This window comes from Anabas testudineus, chromosome 1, assembly GCF_900324465.2.
Source record: "Anabas testudineus chromosome 1, fAnaTes1.2, whole genome shotgun sequence".
Taxonomy (NCBI): Eukaryota; Metazoa; Chordata; class Actinopteri; order Anabantiformes; family Anabantidae; genus Anabas; species Anabas testudineus.
This window is the reverse complement of record NC_046610.1, coordinates 27,088,849-27,111,800: the sequence shown is the minus strand read 5'-3', so window position 1 is coordinate 27,111,800 and position 22,952 is coordinate 27,088,849. Positions and strand designations below refer to the sequence as shown.

The window sequence follows — 22,952 nt, the reverse complement described above, 5'->3', positions numbered from 1 at the left end:
CCTGTGATTGCAAGACCAAAATGATAGCAGTTCAATTAGAGAACACACACAAACACTGATGCACAGAGGGATGAACACACACACTCGGAGGGAAGAAATATTTGACCTTGGTGCTTGCAACCTTTGATGCTCTTTGTGGGGGGTCTGAGCTATTAGTGTTTGGATATTCTGTGTGTGTGTGTTTGTGTTTGTGTGTGTGTCTGTCTGTGCAATTAATTGCCTAACCGGAAGGTCAGCAATGGGTTGAAGATTTTTTGTTTATGTAACCCAGAGCTGGAGATGGAGGGAGAGAGGATAACTAAAGCCAAACTTACTACAGCTGATATGTGCCACTGGCTGTAAAGTCAATACATCTGGTGCATTAAGTTAAAACACATGTAACAATGAATTAATTTGATTTCTGCATCACTTCTATACATACGACAAAAGTCTCAGTCAGAAGTTAAATTCCTCCGAAGACTTTTAAATAACATGGACTTGTACTAAAGCAGTGGTGCTGCACATTATTTTGGAACTGACATGAAACACAATTTAAAACTAGAACTGTATGCCTCTACCAACCAGCTGAGTTGTCGTTGCATGCATTTCTGTCCACACTCTTCTATTCTATTCTAATCAGTTCATTCATGAGTCCACAAAATAGAACAAAAGAAAGGAAGCAAATAAAGCCAGCAGGGAAGAAGCAGCTAAAGAGCTCACATATTCAGAGATGATGTGAGTATACAGCCACACTCTATCACGGATGTATACTTACTGAATTAACTAGTCCTGGCAGGGGGTGTTCAGTACAAAAAAACACACAATTAAAAAATACAGTAATGTTAACTTGTACATTTAGCAGATTTAACTGATTTACTTTACAAAATCCTTTTGCTGCCTGTCTATTTCTAATGTATTACACTACCACACAAAGGTCAAACCAACTATATTGTTACAGCATATTATTTTAACATTGAATCCCTTTGTGCTTGCTCCTTCAATAATCACTTCTTCATTTACTTGCAGCCACATAATTTGGTTGTTTAAATATGCTGCAGTACCATTATTTCTGTATTTTCAATCACGATTTATTAGAGCTGGAGGTGAGAGAGGGAGAAGCATATAATCTCATGGGGGACCAGGGGATGTGTCTCCAAGAGCACATATAAAAACATGTAATTTTTGATTTTAATAATTGTCAAATGTTCACCCCTTAGCATTAAACCAGACCCAAAACAAACAAGCAATAATAATATTGTAATGAATATTCACTGAACTCCTGCTTAATGATAGTAATTACATGTCAACCAGCAACAGTGAACACAACAGCTGTGTACAGCTCACAAGACAATGACAGTTTTTGAGTTTTTGATACAATCAATTAATCCCACATCTACTCCACACTATCATATGTCATAGATGAAAAACGTGGACCTGCTTGATTCAAACATAAACACACACATGCTAATGGGCAGAGTTTCAGAGCATACAAGCAAAGTGATGCTCTGAACAATTTCTCAGTTCATCTATATGGCAGGCAAGCACTGCATATAATCTTAACGATATGACCAGCACTTTGAGAGCAACCATGATGCTGATGTGGCCCAGGATAAAATAAGTGCACTTAAAAGCAATTGTTTCCACTGTCAAAACTTAAGTTTGATGCTCATTAGTCCAGTATTAGTTTTTGTGCCACTAATGATCCAATTAAGAAGAAGAAGAAGCAGAAGCCTTTATTTGACCTATGCCACATGTACGTGTTACAATGAAATTTGTCCTCTGCATTTAACCCATCCCTCTTGGGGGATCAGTGGGCAGCCACATACAGTGTCATGTCTCACTATAGTTGTTCATGCTCATTGATGTAGTCAGTGCATTTACATACACTCGAGTAACCAGGTTACAATTGTCTTTCTCGAGTATGCTTATTTCTTAACAGAACTCTAATTACTCTGTTGTGTGTACATTTTTACAACAGCGCATGTGCAGAACAGAATGCTACAAACAGATCACCACTCTACAACTTTCAGCTGTGAAGTGTGCCTGTTTGAAAGGAGACTTCATTACACAGAGAGGGGTTGGGTTCGTTTTTAAAATCAAGTCAGACTAAAATTGAACCAACATATCTTTTAAGTAACTTTTCATCTATTTTTTAATTACGACCATTTTCATTTTCAGGAGAGTTGTGACTGTCTGTGTCTTTCTCACCACACTTTCAGTCACCTCCCCCTGTTACATTTATATAAAAAAGAGGTCTCTATACCCTCTTAGGATCTGGCGTACACATCGTGTACATCACATTTTGGGTTCTTGTGCGTGCAAGCTGATCGCAACTGTTACACAGCCTTTCACAAATAGGTGTGTAAAGAAAAGGGCATTGCTAGTTTTCAATGCTAAATGTTTTGATTGTGTTATAATTTGTTGTTGTAGGCATATAATGTCTTTTCTGAAATTTTTTGTAAAAAGATAATGCTTAATGCTTATCAGGTTCCAATAAGCCCAAATAGCAAAGAGAAATAAAAAGTGCATATCAAATTAGAGCTCGGGTCTCAACAGGATGCAGTTAAAATTTGTGAACCATGTTTCCAAAAACCTATTCCTAATCAGGACCTAATTATAACCCTAAAACCCAGTCTTAACCTTGAAAATCCTCTTTCTAGTTGATAGGACCAGCTAAAATGTCCTCACAAGAAAAAGAAAAAGAAATAGAATAATGGGCATGCCTACTCACCTACTAACTAACTCTCTTCCTGTCTCTCTGTCGAGCTACCCTTTGCCCTCTGGACCTGTCTGACTCGTCCTGGTGCCCAACTTCTGGTCGGAGATCTCGTCTCTTGGATCCCCCGTATGGCCCTATGGGATGCGTGTGGTGACTGGAGTTGGTCACACGCTACCATGAAGTTGGTCCTGGCCTCGGCGGACATCGCAAGCTGTTTCTCGGAGGTCTCGACTCAGTGCTTGTCTGCCTGCAATAACTAACTGGACTCCACATTAACTTAAAGACATTAACTGTTACACTGGACTGCCTGCTGCCTAACACAGCATGTAATCACCCATATGAGGATGGGTTCCCTGTTGAGTCTGGTTCCTCTCAAGGTTTCTTCCTGTTCCCTTCTCAGGGAGTTTTTCTTTGCCACCGTCGCCCTCGCCTTGCTCATCAGGGACAATGATTATTATGATTCATACACATTCACTGTTCATGCACTGATCTTTGGTTGTGTAAAGCTGCTTTGTGACAATGTCAATTGTAAAAAGCGCTATACAAATAAAATTGAATTGAATTGAATTGAATTGAACCTACACACACAAAGAGCAAGACTGAGAGAGAAACTTTACAAACACGCATTAGGTATTAGTTTTAATAATTAATTTAATTAATGGTGTGTTAGTGTCAACTAGATAACAAAGGAGGCTTATCTCTTTACTAACATATCTTCCCTGCAGGTGCTGTGTGTCTGTGTGTGTGTGAGAGAGAGAGAGTAAAAGAATTCCAACAGAAATATTCTTTACTTTACCCATTTGGATACAAGCAAGTCTAATCCTTATAAGGGGTTTATCTCTATGGCCCTACATTCTGCTTTTGCTGTATGTTGTAATATCTGGACTGTCTAACTGTTTCCTTATGTTGTTTTTCAGATGTGGTAAAATAGCTGAACTTTTTATGTTAAATAGCTAAATTATTTTAGGCCCATTAACCCTCTTCACATCAATGTTATTCTTTTGTCTGTACCACCGCTTCCCAGCCTTTTTTTTTGATGAATGCCACATCACTCGTCAACAAAATGGATGAACTGAGACTACGGATTGTTAGTAACAATTTCCTCTCTCATCTCTCTATCTCTGTGTTTATGTCAACAACAACTGGTAGACAAATACCATGACTGTAGACAGTCACTGCTCTCCGGATATGAAGTTTGTGACAGTAAGATGGATAGTTTACTGAGATAGTTTACTGTCGTCATGGTCACTGCTGGTCACTCCAATGCTAACTCAGCTATCGGACAGTTACACTGCAGCATTAGGAGGCAGCAAAGCAGGTATCCTGACCTACAACCAGTGCTTCCTAACCTCTACCAGCATGTTAAGTGTACCACCAGAAAAGCAAGTACTCTGGACAAGGTCTACACAAACATTAAGCTAGGCTACAGGGCCAGACCAATACCTCACCTGGGCCAGTCTGGCCACATGTTTCTGATTTTAATCGCTGCATACACCCACCTTAGGAAAACTGCTCTTACAATCACAAAAATTGTAAAATTGTAAAAACACGGCCTGATGATGCCTCTCAGCCGCTGCAGGACTGTTTGAGAGGACCAACTGGGACTTCTTTGAACATCCAGCCCTGTAGGTGTTCATGGATAGTGTGCTATGTTACATTAAGAACTGCATAGAGAAGTACAAGCACATCAGGGTGTACACTTACAGGAAGCCCTGGATGAACCAGGAGCTCCAGCAGCTACTGAGAGAGAGGAATACTGCCTTCAGGTCTGCCGACAGGGCTCTCTACAGCTCAACACGAGCCAACCTGAAGAGAGGCATCAGGAAGGCAAAAATGAATTATAAGAAGGAGGATTGAAGGTTGTCAGGACAGCAACAACAGCAGGGAGGTGTGGCAGGGAGTCTACAGCATCTGAAAGCGACTCCTTGTTGGCGGAGAAGCTGAACCTCTTCTTCACCCGCTTCTAGGTAGAGCAACCAGACACGTCCATACATCCACATTTTGTGGCCCACAGTAGCCTCAGCCTCACTGTGAAGAAGTGAGGAGTAAGAGAGTAAGAGGTGAGGGGCGTATTGAGGTCCGTCAACTCGAGGAAGGCTCGAGGAAGGCTGCCGGTCCAAAAGGCGTCTCTGGACAATACTGAAGGACTGTGCGGACCAGCTAGCTGGAGTCTTCACCAGGATTTTCAACCTATCTCTGGCCCAGTCTACTGTCCCACTGTGCCTGAAGTCCTCCACCATAGTCCCTCTGCCCAAGAAAACACACATCACCAGCCTCAATGACTACCGGCCAGTTCCACTCAGCCCAGTGGTAATGAAGTGCTTTGAAAAACTGGTATGGGGTCACATCACTTCACTACTCCCACCATCCTTTGACCCACACCAGTTTGCCCACAGGGCGAACAGATCCACAGAGGATGTCGTAGCCACAGCCCTCCACATGACACTGTCCCACCTGGCATAGCAGGGAAACTATGTGCGGATGCTCTTTGTGAATTATAGCTCTGCATTTAACACCATTCTTCCCCACAAACTAGTAAACAAACTGTCGGACCTAGGACTTCCATACTCCACCTGCTCTTGGATCAAGAGCTTCCTTTCTGATCACAGTCAGAGGGTGAGAGTGGGCCCACACACCTCCAAGGTCCTTAGTCTCAGCACTGGCTCCCCACAGGGCTGTGTGCTGAGCCCCCTGCTCTAAACCCTGTACACCTACGACTGCATATCTGCTCACCACAGCAACACCATCGTCAAATTCACAGTGGTGGGACTCATCTCAGGGCGGGATGAGCCTGCCTACAGAGATGAGGTGGAACAGTTAACGATGTTGTGCAGGGAGAACAATCTGCTCCTTAACACCTCAAAGACAAAGGAAGTCATTATTGACTTCAGGAGGACGAAAACTGAGGTCTCTCCACTGTACATCAGTGGGGACCGTGTGAAGAGGGTGTCAGACGTCCGTTTCCTGGGGGTCCACATAGAGGAGGATCTAACCTGGAGAGTACACACCTCTGAGCTGATAAAAAAGGCCCAGCAGAGACTGCACTTCCTAAGGGTACTTAGGAAGAACAACATCTCCCAGAGACTGCTGGGGTCCTTTTATCAATGCTCCATTGACAGCATCTCGTACTGTGTTTGTGTGTGGTTCAGCAGATGCACAGTGCCTCAGAGGAAAGCTCTCCAGAGGGTCATTAAAACTGCACAGAGGATCACCAGTTGCCCTCCCCTCCTTCTAGAAGAACTTCACAGTTCCCGCTGCCTCAAAAAAGCCCAGAATATTCTTAAGGACACTACACAACCTGGACACTCTCTCTTTGAATTGCTGGGTGAAGGTTCAGGTCTATCAAAACTAGGACTGACAGACTCGAAAAAAGTTTTTATCCCGTAGTAATAACTACATTAAACACTGTAAAGAACTATAGAACAAAACTGTGACAGAATGCTTACTGTACTGTGCTTACTTGTGTGGTGTAGGCAGTGTCTGCTCTATTTAAGCTGGTCTGGAGCGTGAATGCGAGGTTCTTTTGTTTACTTGATGTTTGTTTTGTTTATTTAATTCTGTTACTAATAATAATAATAATAATAATGAATACTTTATTGATCCCCTTGGGGAAATTGTGGGTGGACAGCTGCTAGACGGTATGTCAGCGCTACACTACGGGGTTTCGGTGTCTTGTCCAAGGACACCTCAGCAAGTAGCCAGGAGGAACTGGGAATCAAACCACTCACCCTGTGGTTCGTAGGCGACTGCTCTACCCGCTGAGCTACTTCCGCCCCAAATTAATTATTTACTAATTATTTATTCTGTTTTTATTTATTTTTTTATTTCATGTATGACACAGACTGGTTGGCACCTTAATCTCGTTGTACAATGTTTCAATGACTGAGAGAGAAGTGGCCACTAGCACCATGTCTACAATAATCGGGCTAAATTCAAAAAGACTGTTTTTGCGCACAATCTTTTATTTCAATTCAATTTTATTTGCATAGCGCCAAATTACAACAGAAATTGAACTTGACCAGTTGAGGTGATTGGAAAGAGGAGAGAGAAAAGAACACCAGGCAACAAAAAACAACAACAAGCAGCAAAAATATTGGGCAGGTCGGTAGTGCCAGTAACTGGACTCTGGAGATATACAGCTCCAAGGCAGAGGATACCTGCAGAAAAGTACGCACACAGAGAGAGGGAGAGAAAGAGAGAGAGAGAGAGGGACAAAGTTAATGACATGCAATGGTAGCATTTGATTGAGAAAGGAGAGAGGAGATGAGCTCAGTGTATCAGTAAAGGTCCCCCAGCAGACTAACCTATAGCAACATATCTAAAAGATTGTTCAGAGTCACCTGATTCATCTCTAACTATAAGCTTTATAAAAAAGTAAGTTTAAAATCTAGTCTTAAATGTAGAGAGGGTGTCTGCCTCCTGAACCTGAACTGTGAGCTGGTTCCATAGAAGAGGCGCTTGATAGCTCATGTGTCAACACCACATGTTTCAGCTTGTTTCTGCAGACACAGACAACTAGCCAACCACAGAAAGCAAGTGAAGCAGACATTACTTACTACTTCAATTAGCTCATACTGTGGATTGTTTTGTACTGGGCCCACTGAAAGAATTTTCTTTCAGTTCTGGGATCTGGCCTCATCAACCTTTACTGGTGCAGAAGGTGTAAGAGATGGTAACACCGACCAACTGATGGTTCTTACACGGTGTAATTCATTATCCATCACACTCTCAACTCGAAGTCAAGCATGTCAGTCTTGTCTTCTTCATCTACACTACCCTCTGTCTGACTGTTATTAGGGTGTATTAAGAGAACTGTAATACAAAATCCTCCTGGGGCCCAAAAAGCATTTTATCCTTTAACTACTTTGAGCTGCTTCTTGATGTCCAAACTCCAAACCCTATCTCTAAGGCTGAGCATGACCATCCTATAGAGGAAATTCATTGTAGCTGCTTGTATTTGTGACCTTATTCTTTCTGCCATAGGTGCTACACCAATCTGTATCAATCTTGTAGTAGGAGTAGGTAGGTGAATAATCTACATTTACATTTACCAATAGTCATTTTTCAGACTTAGAAGGTACAAGGCAAAGGCAGGGTAAGCGTAAGAAGGTCTTGCCTAATGACCCCTACTTGAGGGAGGCCACAGCTGGGATTCAAACCCCAATCTCCCGCATGGAGGGTGGCGATCTAATATCTGCATATTAATACTTGTTGAATACAGTATATCTGCTGTGGGCCTCACTGATAGTTGGTCTCTGAACACTGTTGAACTGAGATTGTTCTGCAGTCCATCAGTCCATGCAACAAACCACAACCTCTGACGCACACAAACACACACACACACGCACACACACACACACACACACACACACACACACACACACACACACACACACACACACACACACACACAAACACACACACACACACACAGATTGTGTGTGTATGTGTATGTACAGTACTGTGCAAAAGTGAAATCTAGATGTTGCTTGAAAAAAACCCTGTGTGTGTGCGTGAGTTGTAATACTTTGGAATGCTAGCCAGACTGAAGGATTTCATATTCCCCAAATACAGTGGCAAGAAAAAGTATGGGCACCCTTTGGGATTACGTGGAGTTTTACATGAATTGGTCAGTAAATGTGCTCCGATCTTCATCTAACTCACAACAATACAAAAACACAGTCTGCTGAAAATAATAGTACACAAACATTATATGTTTTCATGTTTTTATTGAACATAAAATCCACGGTGCAGGGTGGAAAAAGTATGTGAAAAGTATGTAGCCTAATGACCTCTCCAAGAGCTAATTGGAGCCAGGAGTGAGCCAACCTTGACTCCAATCAGTGTGATGATATTGGATGTGTTGCTGAAAGCTGTCCTGCCCTTTAAAAACACACACCAGTTTTGGGTTTACTGGTTTCAAAAAGCACTGCCTGATGTGAACTATGCCTCGCAGAAAAGAGCTCTCAGAAGACCTATGATCAAGAATTGTTGACTTGCATGAAGCTGGAAAGGGTTACAAAATTATCTCCAAAAACCTTGATGTTCATGTGTCCACGGTAAGACAGATTGTCTACAAATGGAGAAAGTTCAGCACTGTTGCTACACTCCCTAGGCGTTGTCATCCTGTAAAGATGACTGCAAGAGCACAGCGCAAAATGCTGAATGAGGTAAAGAAGAATCCTAGAGTGTCAGCTAAAGACTTACAGAAATCTCTGGCACATGCTTACATTTTGTTGACACATCTACAATAAGGAAAACATTAAACAAGAATGGAGTACCTGGGAGGACACCACGGAGGAAGCCATTGCTGTCCAAAAAAAATATTGTAGCACGTTTGAAGTTTGCAAAAGAGCACCTGAATGTTCCATGGCACTACTGGCAAAATATTCTGTGGACAGATGAAACCAAAATTGAGTTGTTTGTAAAAAACACACAACACTATGTGTGGAGAAAAAAAGGCACAGAACACAAACATCAAAACCTCATCCCTACTGTAAAACATGGCAGAGGGAGCATCATGGTTTGGGGCTGCTTTGCTGTCTCACGGCCTGGACGGATTGTTGTCATTGATGGAAAAATGAATGAATTTTTGTATTGTTGTGAGTTAGATGAAGATCGGAGCACATTTTATGACCAATTCATGCAAAACTCCACGTAATCCCAAAGCGTGTCCATACTTTTTCTTGCTACCTGGGGGTGGCTGTGGCCCAATAGGTAGAGCAGTTGTCTGCCAATCATAGGATTGGTGGTTTGATTCCTGGCTGCCATGTCACATGCCAACGTGTCCTTGGGCAAGATACTGAACCCCAAGTTGCCCCCGGTGAGTCAGGTCAGCTGCATAGCAGCTCTGCCATCAGTGTGTGAGTTGGTGAATGAGACACAGTGTAAAGCGCAGTTTAAAGAGTACTAGTTAGGTAGAAAAGCACTGTATAAGTGCAAGCTATTTACCATTTTACCTACAGAGCAGGCCCTCATGCACATGGTGACAAAAAAGATGCCCTACATGGTACAACCTTTCAATTTCATCAGGATGTAGAATACAGCCGGAAAGCCTCTTCTTATTTGACCTCCTGTCAAGAAAGTGTGATTAGCTCAAGGGAGAAATTTTGAGGTAATGACCTTTGACATTTCAAAAAGATTTGCAGTTTAAAAAATGTAAAATGACATTTAGAGGTGAAAAGGAAAAATAAAAGTGAAAACTAAATTTGAACTTTTTTGTTTTTACTTTGGAATACACGTTTGTGTCCAAATCTACTACAATGATATTTCAAAACCAAGAGCAGAAATATGCTTTTCAAAAACACAATAAAACTAAAATCTATCGTTAATTTGTTGAATCAGTATTTTTACTGTTAAACCTCATGGTATTTTGTAAAATAAACACATTTAGATTTACATTTCATACCTGCAACACAATCAAAATCAAGTTGGGAAAGAGGCAACATAAGACATAAAATATTCAAGGATAACCATTCCGGATTATTTTGAAAATTAGTAATAGGTGTACTTGTGATAAGTATAAAAGGACCATTGCCACTTACCACAGTCCACTGCTGCATGCAAAAATGCAACTGTATAAAGTCTTTATTTAAACATTTTTTTTTATTATTATTACTAGTGCCACACTGTAAACTTTCTCTTCACCACAATCATCATTTGTATCATAGTCAGTGAACCAACATAAAATAGTTTAGACAGGACAGGAAAAACAGGAACAGGAAAAGCTCACAGTGGCTATTTATGTTCAAGCAAAATCACCATATTTCCAAAACCTTATCCACTGTGGTTCTGTTGCTGGACCCACTGACAGGACGGTGGATGAACTGTGATCTCTGATGTGGCAGTCAAGTGGTTTGAACGTCAGCCATCAACCTCAACCACATCCTGGTTTGACTCATTCAAGAATTAATTTCCCTGAATGCTATCCTTCCACTGATTACAGTTAAACTGCAGGGGCAGTTTAGTTAGATTTTAGTGATATATGAACAGCATGTCTAGGAGATTCATCTCAGTAGAGAAAAATAGATTAATGGTTAAGTGAGTGTTTTTGAGATAAATAAGACGTGCACACACTCATTTACTTCTCAGACTATTTCACACTCTTGAATTACACTAGCGGAGAAGATTTGGTGTCTAACTACTTTTCACTATAAGATCTGTGTGTGTACAGAAGCTCTGATTTAAAGGTTAAAGCTGTGTGGTTGCTGAGGTTTTGCTTCCAGCTTTAATAACATTAAGGCTTTTCTAAATGTACAACACACTGCACAGATTATAACTGCATCTGAGAGATCAGTTTAGCATATTTAACTCATATTTTTATTTGGTCAACACAAATGTGAGGCTCATAATCAGATACATGACCATTCTAAAGTTTGGACACACCTTCTCCTTCAGTGTTCTTTCTTCATTATTATTATTTATTTGAACATTGTACATTAATACCGAAGATGCATAAATGATTGTAGAAATATCAATGTTAAAGTCTAAAAGCATTCATTTCTAGTGCTGACAGAGAGCCAGTGCCAGTGACTTGCTATGGAAATACCTGCAGGCTACATTGTGCTTTATGTAGCTATTAGGTCATGTGCACATTTAGCTTAGTGTTGCCTATGGCTTTGCCAATTTGTCTCTATTGTAATAACTGCAATCTTAATCAAGCTTAAAATTTAGTCGAAATTGAATCAAGTTATTGTACAGTGGCCCTGAGAGGTCAGAACTCTGCAGCTTAAGAAAACACAAGTGCAAATAGACAAAACATGTCACCAATTTGACATAGGCACAACATTTAGGGAAAAACATACAGCAAACACAAATACAGGCATGCGCTAAAAGAGAAAACAACAATGTAAATGTTACCATGAGTCAAATACAGATAACAACAAAATGTTAAATCGATCTTTTTCTCTTCATCAATATATTATTATTATTATTATTATTATTATTATTATTATTATTATTATTATTATTATTATTATTATTATTATTGTTGTTGTTGTTGATGATTGAGTTGGTCTTGTTTGAGTCACTCTACATAATTTGATTTAGTTCAGTTTTTGAGTCTATGTATTTGTGGGTGTGTATTCTCGCATATGTCTCTGTGACCTATTTACAGTGTCTGTTGATTTTGTGTCTGATTGGCTGGTATGCTATACATGCATATGCAGTTTGTGCCATAAAAAAACACAGCTTAGATTAATAATAGGACTTACCAGAATATTATAATAAGGGAAAACACAAGGTGCAGGTTGATGTGAGCAGCAGAAAAAGAGGAATTATCATTCAGTTTGATGGTCAATCTAAAGGAAATATATCAATATGTAGGCGCGTTTTCAATAGCAGCTTAGTAAGGAAAGAGCTGAAGGGGCTCTGCAGCACATATCTTTAACACAGTTCCTTTTACTTGGCGACAGAGGTCCGTAGAAAATATCGACTAGCACTTTTTTACTAGCGTTGTCTAGCTGTAGGCTTTTATTTTGAAGGCCGGCAGTCCGTTTTCCTCCAGTTTTGTGCTTCGACTTCGTTGATTGACGGGCCGGACACCGCTGACCGGATTGATCTGTTTTCATATGACTGGGGCTCCGTTCACTGCGGGGCTCGTACTTATGCTGGAGAGTGTGTGTGGTACAAGTGCTGGACCCAGAGAGAGAGAGAGAGAGAGAAAGGGAGAGAGAGCAGATGAAAAAGTGTTATCAGCAGCAGACGGAGTGGGGAGCGCACACAGAAAGAAGGGTTTTTGAAATTTCTCTTTTATGCTTCTCGGATAATAAACACTTGAGGACTTTTTAAACATGTATCTATTGGGAATATCTCTTTTCCTGGCGTACCTACTCTATACCAACCTCGCCAGCGACTTCAGGCACAGCGATTACGATGATTACTACGAGCAGGAGCAGATGGACGAGCCGGTAAGTTGGATGATGTCTCGGTGTGACTGTCCGCTCACAGCACCAGTCTAAATGTGCTTTATTGCTTCACCTAGGCCTTTCAGTGAGGGGGTCCGGGGACCACCACGGTCTATCATGTTTCCATGAGTACCACAACATTTTCACAGTTTCACTATGTGACTCCTGATGGAACGTAGGTCATTTAAATATTTATGTTTACTACTATTTCATTGATATTGTTTATTGGATTCTAAAGCCAGTGGACTGACACAGATCTTACTATAGGTGGTCCAACTGCCCCTCTGCCAGCACAACCCATGTTATGCACAACGTGCATCCACCTGCTGAGGCTGACAGACATCCTATTTATAATAATTCAGGTTATTTAGGTTGGCAACTGCAGCATACATTCATATTGCTGTAATATGAATAGTGATTATTTAAAACCTCGGTATTACACACTTTGAAAAAGTTTGAATTGCAGATAATTCTAAAATTAAGAAAGTCCCTAACAATTTAATAAAGAGGTATTCCCCTTCACAGAAATAGTAAAAAGTTCAGTTGACCTGTCAGGAGTAACTCTAGTGATGTAACAGTGTCACTGGGTTATCTCACATCTTGTAGTTTTAACAAAAAGTGAGCATTACAAGGCTATACAAAATAGATACATAAATAAACAAATAACAGTAAAACCTATTTGTTGCTTTAGTTTTTTTCTCTGGAAGTTAGGGTTAGGAAACCCCTTCAATTTGGTTAAAACTGGAAAACAAAGCATGCAGACACAAACTTGGTGTCTGCAGCTGCTGGGAACAGACAGTTTTCATGCACCTACAGTATGTTACATGAATGAGATTTTAATTCTGTTTAGTATATATAAATTATATTATATATAATACCATTATTTTTAACCATAAAATGATGGTTATTATTATTTATTATGATAAATGTGCCAGTATCCCCTTTATCTGTACAGGTATTCTAGGAAAATATACCAACTTGACCAAAACTTGCTCACAAATATATATACTTGTCTACTCACAGAATGTGCCTGTTCACCCAGAAAATGCAGACAGTTTCTAATTTGGAACACAGAGAAAAAAGTACCCATATTAATAATAATAATATAATGCACAATAACTAAATTCCACTAAATAGTTCTCTAATGGTCAAAATTAACAAATAAAAATGTGCCACTACTGATTCTTGAACTTTTTCCCTGACATAGTTTGTGCCAGTTATCTCTGTTCATGTCCGCTGGTGTGTGTGTGTGTGGCTTTGGACAAGTGAAAACAAAAGGCATGTAAGTAACAGCAGATCTCTGAACAGATTCCTTTCAGTGATTGTAATCATCTGCTCTGGTGTGCAGGATGTCATTAATGGTTTTGACCAGGCTTTCTCTGCTAAGCCTCTAGAGGTCAACAGGTCAAGGACAGAGAAAGATACACTACCAGACTTTTTGTATCACATTTGAAACATGCAGGCCTTTGATTGTTCTATGCACAGAAGGTGCCATGAAAAAGAAGGTGACAGTGACATAAATTGGCTTTTGTTTGAAGGTTATTATCCCTCTGTCAAGTGCGATAATAATAGTTGATACATCATTGAAACATATGTTTCTTTAATGTCATGCCAGCAGAACAGATTGGAATTGGAGAGAATTAAAAGAGAAACTGGATGAGAAAGGAAGGGGGTGAGAGAGAGAGCAGCAGACATTTTCCAAGGAGGATTAGACAGAGAAAAGAGCTAATGAATACAGGTGTCACATGGGTCAAATGTGTGTGTGTGTGTATTGGGGGCTGGGGGGTAAGGGTTGAAGGGGCAAGCGCTAAGCAGTAATATGCAGCCATTTGATCACAGTAGGCTCTTAATTGGGATGATGAACTTCTTTTTTAGCTCCTGTCTTCAAAGTTTAAAACTGTCACAGTTATGCTGATGGATTTACCATGTGGTGCCATCTCAGCCCTACTCTCTAAGGAAAAAAATGTGAATATGAAGACAGCCTCTAGGTTGTACATGAGTGCATATTATGCTTGCATAGTCATCTGGAGGAGTTTTCAGTTGACGACACCCTTTAAAAGCTGATTATTCAGATCTTAAATATCCAGATGATATATGTTTTTTGTCCATTTTTTTATTTAAATGTAAGAACATTTTTATTCTAAGCGAGTAATGAAGCAGAAAGTTTAAAGAGGATCTCCACTAATATCACGCCTGTTTCAATGTGTTGGGAAGTACTACCACTACATATGTGGAAAAACGTAGTTTAAAAGAGCTTTGTGGCTCCATAATGAGCTGAATGGACTCAAGTGATGTGACTCACCCCAACTGGTCCATGCAGATGGCCGCCCACCCTGAGCCTGGTTCTGCTGGAGGTTTCTTCCTCTAAAGGGAGTTTTTCCTCTCTACTTTTGCCTAATGCTTGCTCAAATGGGATTGTTGGGTTTTCTATATAATTTTTTATACAATTATACTCTGTAAGGTCTTAAACCTTACACTGTAAAGTGCCTTGACATGACTTCCGTTGTGATTTGGCGCTATACAATTAAAATTGAATTTCAGTTTCAAGTTTCAAAATGTAAAAGATGTCAAAGTGAGCAGGATGAAGGCCATGAAGCATCAACTATAAATGCATTAACCAATTTCTAACCAACAAAATAAGCTGGCAGATGCACGGATGCTAAATTATTACTGGCTTATTACTGGCTTACAAAGCTGTTATGGCTACTTAGAAGGTGGGTGAGATCTTATGCCACCAAATCTCATGATTTTAAAACAGCAAGGTAAAAAACTGTCTTACCATATTTTTATAAACTGTACACTCCTCCTTTGGAAAACAAGAAAGACAGGGGGGGGGGGCTTGAGGACCGAGTTAGTGATTCACTGCAATATACAGTGAGAGTGGCAGAAAATAGTTCTGCACACTGTGGCTAACATGAGCACAACTCCTCTCACCCATTTCAACATGATGCAACAAGCTTGTAATGGTTGTGATCAATGGATCTCCTCAGCTATTGAAAAAATTTGGATGTAGAAATTAATGGTCTCCACAGGAGACTTTTAAATGTTAGAATTTAGAATGAGACTTTATGTTTTGAATGCTCCATTAAGAAGCAAATGGGCAAAATATCAGCTTTGCATCAGAAACTATTAACCTTCCAAAACAGAGTAGTGTTTTCTAGAGTCAAGGATTTAATGTAGTGTTTGTAACACATTCCCATGCACATTTAGTCAACTACAAATCTGAAAGTACTTCAGCCTACAACTTCTTTGACTCATTTGACTTAGAACATTTGGCTTGTTGTGGAGAAAAAAATCCCAAATCAGCCTCTCCAGTGAACTCTGTTTCGTGCCATTTGTCTTCATAGCTTTCTGTATAATTCCTCTTTGTTTTTTACTCCCCCTGCATGTTTTCATTGGCTTTCAATGTCGGGTTTTCCTTTTGACCTGCAAGATATGAACATTTTTTGCTTCATTGCTTTGGAGCTTTTCTGAAGGTAAACCCTATCAACCTACTGGTCCAGAACTTAATAGTACTTCAAAATAAGAGTATTAGTGGGTAATAATAGTACTTTACACAACCTCCTGCCTGGAGACCCAGATCAAGAGGTTTCTTACCACACATGGCAATACAATGACTGCCAGAAAGTTCCTTGCTCGAATTTGTTGTTGTTGGAAACTTACTGGTGATTATATGTTAATCAACAATTTTATTCAGTTGATCTTCCATATAGTGCATTCCAAAATGGATTCATTATATTATTTTCCTCAAAATTCTAAAAACTATACCTCATAATAACAAAGTTAAAGAAGCTTGTTTGAAATCTTTGCAAATTTAATAAAAATAAAAAACAAAAAAATCACATGTACATAAGTATCCACAACACTCAAAAGCTCTGGTGCATCATGTATTCACTGATCATCCTTGAGAAGTTTTTTTTTACAACTTGTTAGAAATTCAGTTGACTGGACATGATATGGTAAAGCATAGACCTGTCTACATATGGTCCCACAGTTAACTGTACATGTCAGTGCACAAACCAAGCCATGACGTCCAAGTAATTGTCTGTAGACCTCTGAGACAGGATTGTATTGAGGCAGAGATCTGGCGAAGGGTACATAAAAATTTCTGCAGCATTGAAGATCCCAGTGAACACAGTGGCCTCCGTCATCGGTAAAAAGAAGTGGAAGTTTGGAACCACCAGGACTCCTAGAGCAGACCATCTGGCCAAACTGAACGATGAAGAGAGAAGGGCCTTAGTCAGGGAAGTGACCAATAACCTGATGGTCACTCTGAAAGAGCTCCAGCATTCTCTCATTCTCTGTGGAGAGAGCAGAACAACATCTTTGCAATAATCTCTGCAGCACTCCACCAATCAGGTCTGTATGGTAGAATAGACGGAAACCAGGAAAGGCACATGGCAGAGTTTGCCAAAAGGCATGTGTAGGACTCTGAGACCATGAGAAACAAAATTCTCTGGTCTAATGAAACAAATATTGAACTCTTGGGCCTGAATGCCAAGCGTCATGTCTGGAGAAAACCAGGCACCGCTCACCACCATTGAACTTAATTATTAAGTGCTTTATATGTGAGGAGAAGAATTTTAAATTCAATTCTGGATTTTATAGGGAGCCAATGGAGAGAAGCTAACATCGGAGAAATATGATGTCTCTTGCTAATTCCACTCAGAAATCTGACTGCAGCATTTTGGGTTAGTTGGAGGCTTTTTCAGCAATTATTGGGGCATCCTATCAGTAGTGAATAATCCAGTCTGGAAGTAACAAATGCATGGACTAGTTTTTCAGCATCACTTTGGGACAGGATGCTCCTAATTTTTTGATTGTTAGTGACCTTTATCGAGGCTGTTTCTGTACTCTAAATCCTGACTGGAAGTTATTTCTGCGCAGGTGGTTATGTAATTGCTTAGAAACAACCTTTTCAAGAATTTTAGAGATAAAGTGCAAATTGGCTATTGGTCTGTAAGTTACGAAAAGGCCACTGTAGGCTTTTTGAGTAGAAATTTGACTATCGCAACCTTAAAAGCCTGTTGTATGTATCCTGTTTGTAAAGACAGATTGATCTGATCTAACAGTAATCAAAAGTAAGACATCTTTGAGCAGTCTTGTCGGGATGTGGTCTAAGAGAGATGTTGAAGGTTTAGGTGAATTAACTACTGAAATTAAATCTGAATGATCTATGGGGAAGAAGCAGTATAAGTACGAGTGTGGTCTTACAAATGAATCTAGAGAGCTGTTGTACATACGAGTCCATCCATGACGTATGCAGGGAGGATCTAATAAATTTTTTCTCTAATAGTTATGATTTTATTTGTCTGGTTATTATTTGTCTGGTTATTATTAAATTGTCTTTCCAGGCTAGACAAGATTCATCTAAATTAGTGGAATGCCACCTCCTTTCCAGCTTACGTGATCTCTGCTTTGAGCTACAGATTTGTGAATAGTACCATGGAGCTAGCTTCCTCTGATTCACTACCTTCTTCTTCAGAGCGGTATTGTTCGAGTATTGTTCGGAGTAAGGCTGCAGTATTATCAACAAGATGTCTGCCCAACTCTGTGTTGGGCAGCACATTGCTCTGAAATAAAGGATTTTTAGATAAACATCTACTGTAGTGATTCTTATTCTTAGGTGAAGTAAAGTTTAGTACAGTAAATTCAAATGTTATTAAAATTATCAGATAAAATAGGGTTTGGGGAAAAAACTATTAAGTGATCAATTGTAACACCGTATGTCAGAACAAGATCAAGGGTGTGATTTAAGTAATGATTGGGTATATTTACATTTTGGGTAAAACCAATTAAGTATAAAAGTGAATTAAATGCAGTGTTGAGGCAGTTATTATCAAGTCACCCATTATAATGACTTTATCTGCACTAAGAACTAAATCAGATAGAGAGTCTCAGAATTCAGTTAACAACTCAGAGTAAATGACAGGAGGACGGTACACAATAACAAACAGGACTGGTTTTTGGCTTTTTCACTTTGGATCAGAAAGGCTAAGACTGAGGCTCTCAAATAAATCAAAACAAACAAAAAACTTGTCTACTATGTCATCTACATATAAATAATGATAGATAGCAAATATATACTGTATATAGTTATATAGAATAAGATGTGTAGCTAATGGATGGGTGCTTGAAGAAGAAGAAGTTTAAAACGTTTCACGTCTTAAAAAAGAACTTTCGTGCTGGATCAGTAGCATTCAGCTAAGTCAATAGAGCTCTTTACAGAAAATGGTGTTACTGATAATTGGGTTGAGAAGACACTTGTGCCCTTAAAACACTCCTTAGAGCTGAAGAGTATAAAGTGTTGCATGAGAACTCTATGTAAGTGAGTCCTTACAAGCAACATGTATATATTACAGTCACAGTACAGCTGTGATCTAAGGGATCATTTTTTCCAAAGCATGTCACTTTTTCTTAAATGAATACATTTTTCCTATTTCTAAATAGCCATTGCTTTCCATTCATTTTAGTGGACAATTGTCAAACTCTATATATATATATATATCACAATCAAATAAATACATACCAATAGATGTCAGGCAACAAAAATGCACAAGTTAATCCAAAACAATGGTTTGAAAGCCAGTTTGTAATAAATAAGTGCACATGATGTGTTGTCAATTATTCAAAACCTGCAATTACAATTGCAAAAGTTTTGCATCTGCTGTTATTTCCATCAGCTTTCCTTTTCCCAACAACAGTGATGAGTGAATGTTTGAAATCAGAATTTTCCAAATAGAGGCAGAGTCTGTCTGACATGCCAGATTTTTACATAACAAAAGTGGCAGTGAAGTATTCAGCAACAGATTGAGGGTGTATTTTACTGCTGAGCTTTATAAAAATTCATTTGGTGCTTTGTACACTTAAGAACACTTGTTCGTGTTGAGTGCTACATTTTCCATCAGAGTGCAAAGAAACTGTTTGACTTATGCTTTTGCCTCCAGGAAACCTTGATAGAATCTCCGGCCAAGCTGGAGTGAAAAACGTCCCTTCAAGTCAAATATTTCTGTTATGTTTGAAACTCAGTGATGGGTTTTAAGCGATGGTACAGTCTTCATGTAATCTGCAGATGACCTTGAACTCTGAAGTACAGTGTGAATGAATGTGGTGAAATACCAATCTCTTTCGTTGTTGCTACATCAGTCTTACATCATGGTAAAGATGAATAAGAATAGAACATTATCAGTTCTTCTGCTTTCTCTATCCTGACCCAGTCACTACATAGTAAATAGTCTATGAGGTGTCTGTCACCTCTCCCTCTCTCTCGCACTCTCTTTTCATTTTCAATTTGTCTGTATCTGTCTGCTATATTTCACAACCCTCTAGAGTCTACAGAAGAATGTGGTGTGTAATTAGCACTCATTTTGGAGGAATTTTGTGCGATTTCTCTGTGGATAGTGCGACTCAGTCTCATGGCTTCACCTAAAATTTATGTCCATCCTAACTGTATTTACAATATCACTTTAATAAATTAAATCATCTTGCTGTAGTATAAAACAACAGAAAAAGTGGCTAGATTTCTCGTTACATGCTTTTGACAAAAAATCGCCAAGATGATTTGGAAAGTTGCTAGGTTTACAGAGAAAGTCGCAAAGTTGGCAAAACTGTATGCAGATAAACCTTTAATTGCATTTGTACTACTTGAACTAGCCTTCCTAGAACATATTTGATTATCTTGTGTATCAATCAGTGCATTAGTTGAGGAGTTAAAATATGTTCAAATTATGCACATTAAAACAAGTTAGGTTTAGAAAAAATATAGTGTTTGATTGGTTTGGATTAAAATAAAGCTACAATATTAACTGTCAGTTCAAACTAGAAAAAAAAAAACTAGTATTTCCTATTTTTAAGATCTGTGTTTTGTCTCCCACCCATCCACCCTGATGCCCTCCCCACGTGTACTTAAGTTATGTCATCAACTGCCATTTTCTCTTCTGTTTTTATTACTCCAGCCACCTAATGATGCCTAATTACCACACTTATGGACAATAACCACCTACTTGTCTTGTGATACATCATTAGGTGCCCGAATTATAATGTGGCAGGTATAACGACTGATAATGACCATTTTGTAGCTTCATACCACTCAAAATGTTAGCATGAGCTGAACTGATATTCTAAATTAATGAAAATACACCTCATACCTTTTCTTCATAATGTCTCTGAGTAAGTTTTCATTTCATTCTAATTAACACGTGTTGTGACCTGAAATAAAATACCTGATACCCCTACAACCTGATGCTAAATAATTAGCATCAGGTTGTAGGGGTAACTTGTTCTGCAGCACTGCCCCACTTAGTTCAGATGTGTGTATGTGTGTGTTCATAATCACTGTAGATTGAAACCAGGTGGGTGAAATTACTCACATGTGCATTACTCTCAATTCATACACATTCCCTTTAAATTTCATCTTTATTTTTAAGCTGTCTACTGTGCTCTTTATTGTTTTCTCAGTCCTGTATTTCTATGTTTTCATTCTTTCTGAGACAAAAAAAGTATCTCAGCACCTAAACAACTGTCATATATTGTGAAACAGTCAGAGGGGTGGTTAATAGTTTTGACTGAAATAGGAAAAGGGGCAGCAATGTTTTGAAAGCTCCTTAAATTATAATGCACTCCAGTACTACACCACTATCCATCATAACCTATCTAATATAAACAAAGAAGAACAGGTACTTACATACTGGTAGTGTTATAAACTGGCCACTGAGTACATTTCCCATTCAAGTCAAAAGGTCTGTTATGTTCATCTTATGTAGCTCCCAAGAACAGAAATGTTCTTAGCTTAAACTAAACCAGGCTCAGCACAGCAGGGATTAGGGCATACTGATAAGATTTTTCACCTAATGCATAATGCTGCTGTCGGTGTTGGTGTCATTTAAGTCTGTTTATTTGGATCTCATTTGGGATTGGCTCCGACTGTCCCTACGTCTATTTTGGATCAGGTTTCTCTTCCTAAAAGATTAATTCATGTGTGTTGTGTTTGGGTTAGTTTTCTGTGTGTCTGTTTGGGAACCAACATCTTGGACTTGTTGAAACCCTCTTGTCAATGTGTGGTTTATGGAATGCTTTTATAACACGAGTACCTAGGAGTCTTTTCTTATCTAAGTAGCATGTCATATGCTTTAAAGTTTAGAGCTGCAATGATTAATCAGTCAAGTTGAAAGATCTACAGCTACAGCTACTTCTACTAATCTACAGCTGTTCACATATGTAATTTATTATTCATTTCCAATTACTACATATATCCACAAGTTCCAGCTCCAAACCAATGATGTTGCATTTTTTCACATTGCAGCACAAGTTAGAATAGAGATTCTTAGTCAAACTAGTGAAAACTAATTATCTTTAAATATGATCATTAACTAAAGTTCAATACAACAATCTTGAAACAAGAACACCTCTCTCATATATACATCATATCACATAATATTCAAGGAGGGGGGGGGGTTATTAAAGGACTGTTGTTTTAGTCCTTATTTGTTGAAGCTAGGTTTACTGTATGCACACACACACACACACACACACACACACACACACACACACACACACACACACACACACACACACACACACAGATTTAATTGCTTAAAATTATTAATATATCTTCTGAAGGTTTCATTGCAACTCTAGGTCTTAAGTATCTGATTTGCTCTCTTTTGTGTTTAATATTTATTTAACCGTTCACTTAAATTATTTGGCTTTTGGACTGTTGGTTAGACAAAAATGTTCCAATATGCTTTTACACTTCAAAGTGTAAAAGTATAAAGAAAGTATAAAGATATTTCTTAAAATAACTTTAAATACCTTTGTTTGTGATTCAGTCCTCTGGGACCTATTCTGACTAGCCACTATTAATGCTGGACTTTTGACTTTTGATGCTCTTTGAACTCAAAGTATGTGAGTGCCCAGTGTTTTGACATCTGAAGGCTAACCTGTGGGTCTTAGACCCTCCAAAGACTGACCTGTAGACCTCACCAGTTGACATGCAGTCATTTATGCTGTGTAGGTCTGAATAGGATGTGGAGGGGGTGCCGTAGAGGGGAGTGAATGGAAGATGGAGGAGGGTCACTGAGGGTAGAATGCATAATGAAGTGTCACAGCTACACACAGTCTTTTTTCTAATGCAGTTTAGCAATTTGTTTAACTAAAAGATAAACAAATTGAAGTGAATGTTTCATCTCTTGAATGTATATGCGTACATATTTCAGCAAAACTGTTTTTAACTATACTTGTAACAAGTAGTGATATTCTTTAAGATTTGACAGGAGAGATACATATTGTCCTTTTACTTACATTATTTAATAATGTGAAGTGCATCTCGTAAAACAATCAACATATATGAT

The 22,952-nt window shown here is 39.0% G+C and overlaps 1 protein-coding gene across 2 annotated transcripts in view; it reads left to right on the top strand.

The window, feature by feature from the left end:
* Positions 1-12,238: 12,238 nt before the first annotated feature.
* vegfc (vascular endothelial growth factor c) overlaps positions 12,239-22,952 on the top strand; it is a 62,476-nt gene continuing 51,762 nt past the window's right edge. The window contains exons 1-2 of one of the 2 annotated variants that reach the window (XM_026360770.1): positions 12,526-12,606; positions 12,681-12,778. Coding sequence is in view for 1 of the 2 variants with exons in the window: in XM_026360769.1 (XP_026216554.1) it covers positions 12,490-12,606 (117 nt within the window). In the remaining variant the exon portion in view is untranslated. Of the gene's footprint in view, positions 12,607-12,680; positions 12,779-22,952 lie in introns of both variants that reach the window. The other variant, XM_026360769.1, reaches the window with a different exon arrangement.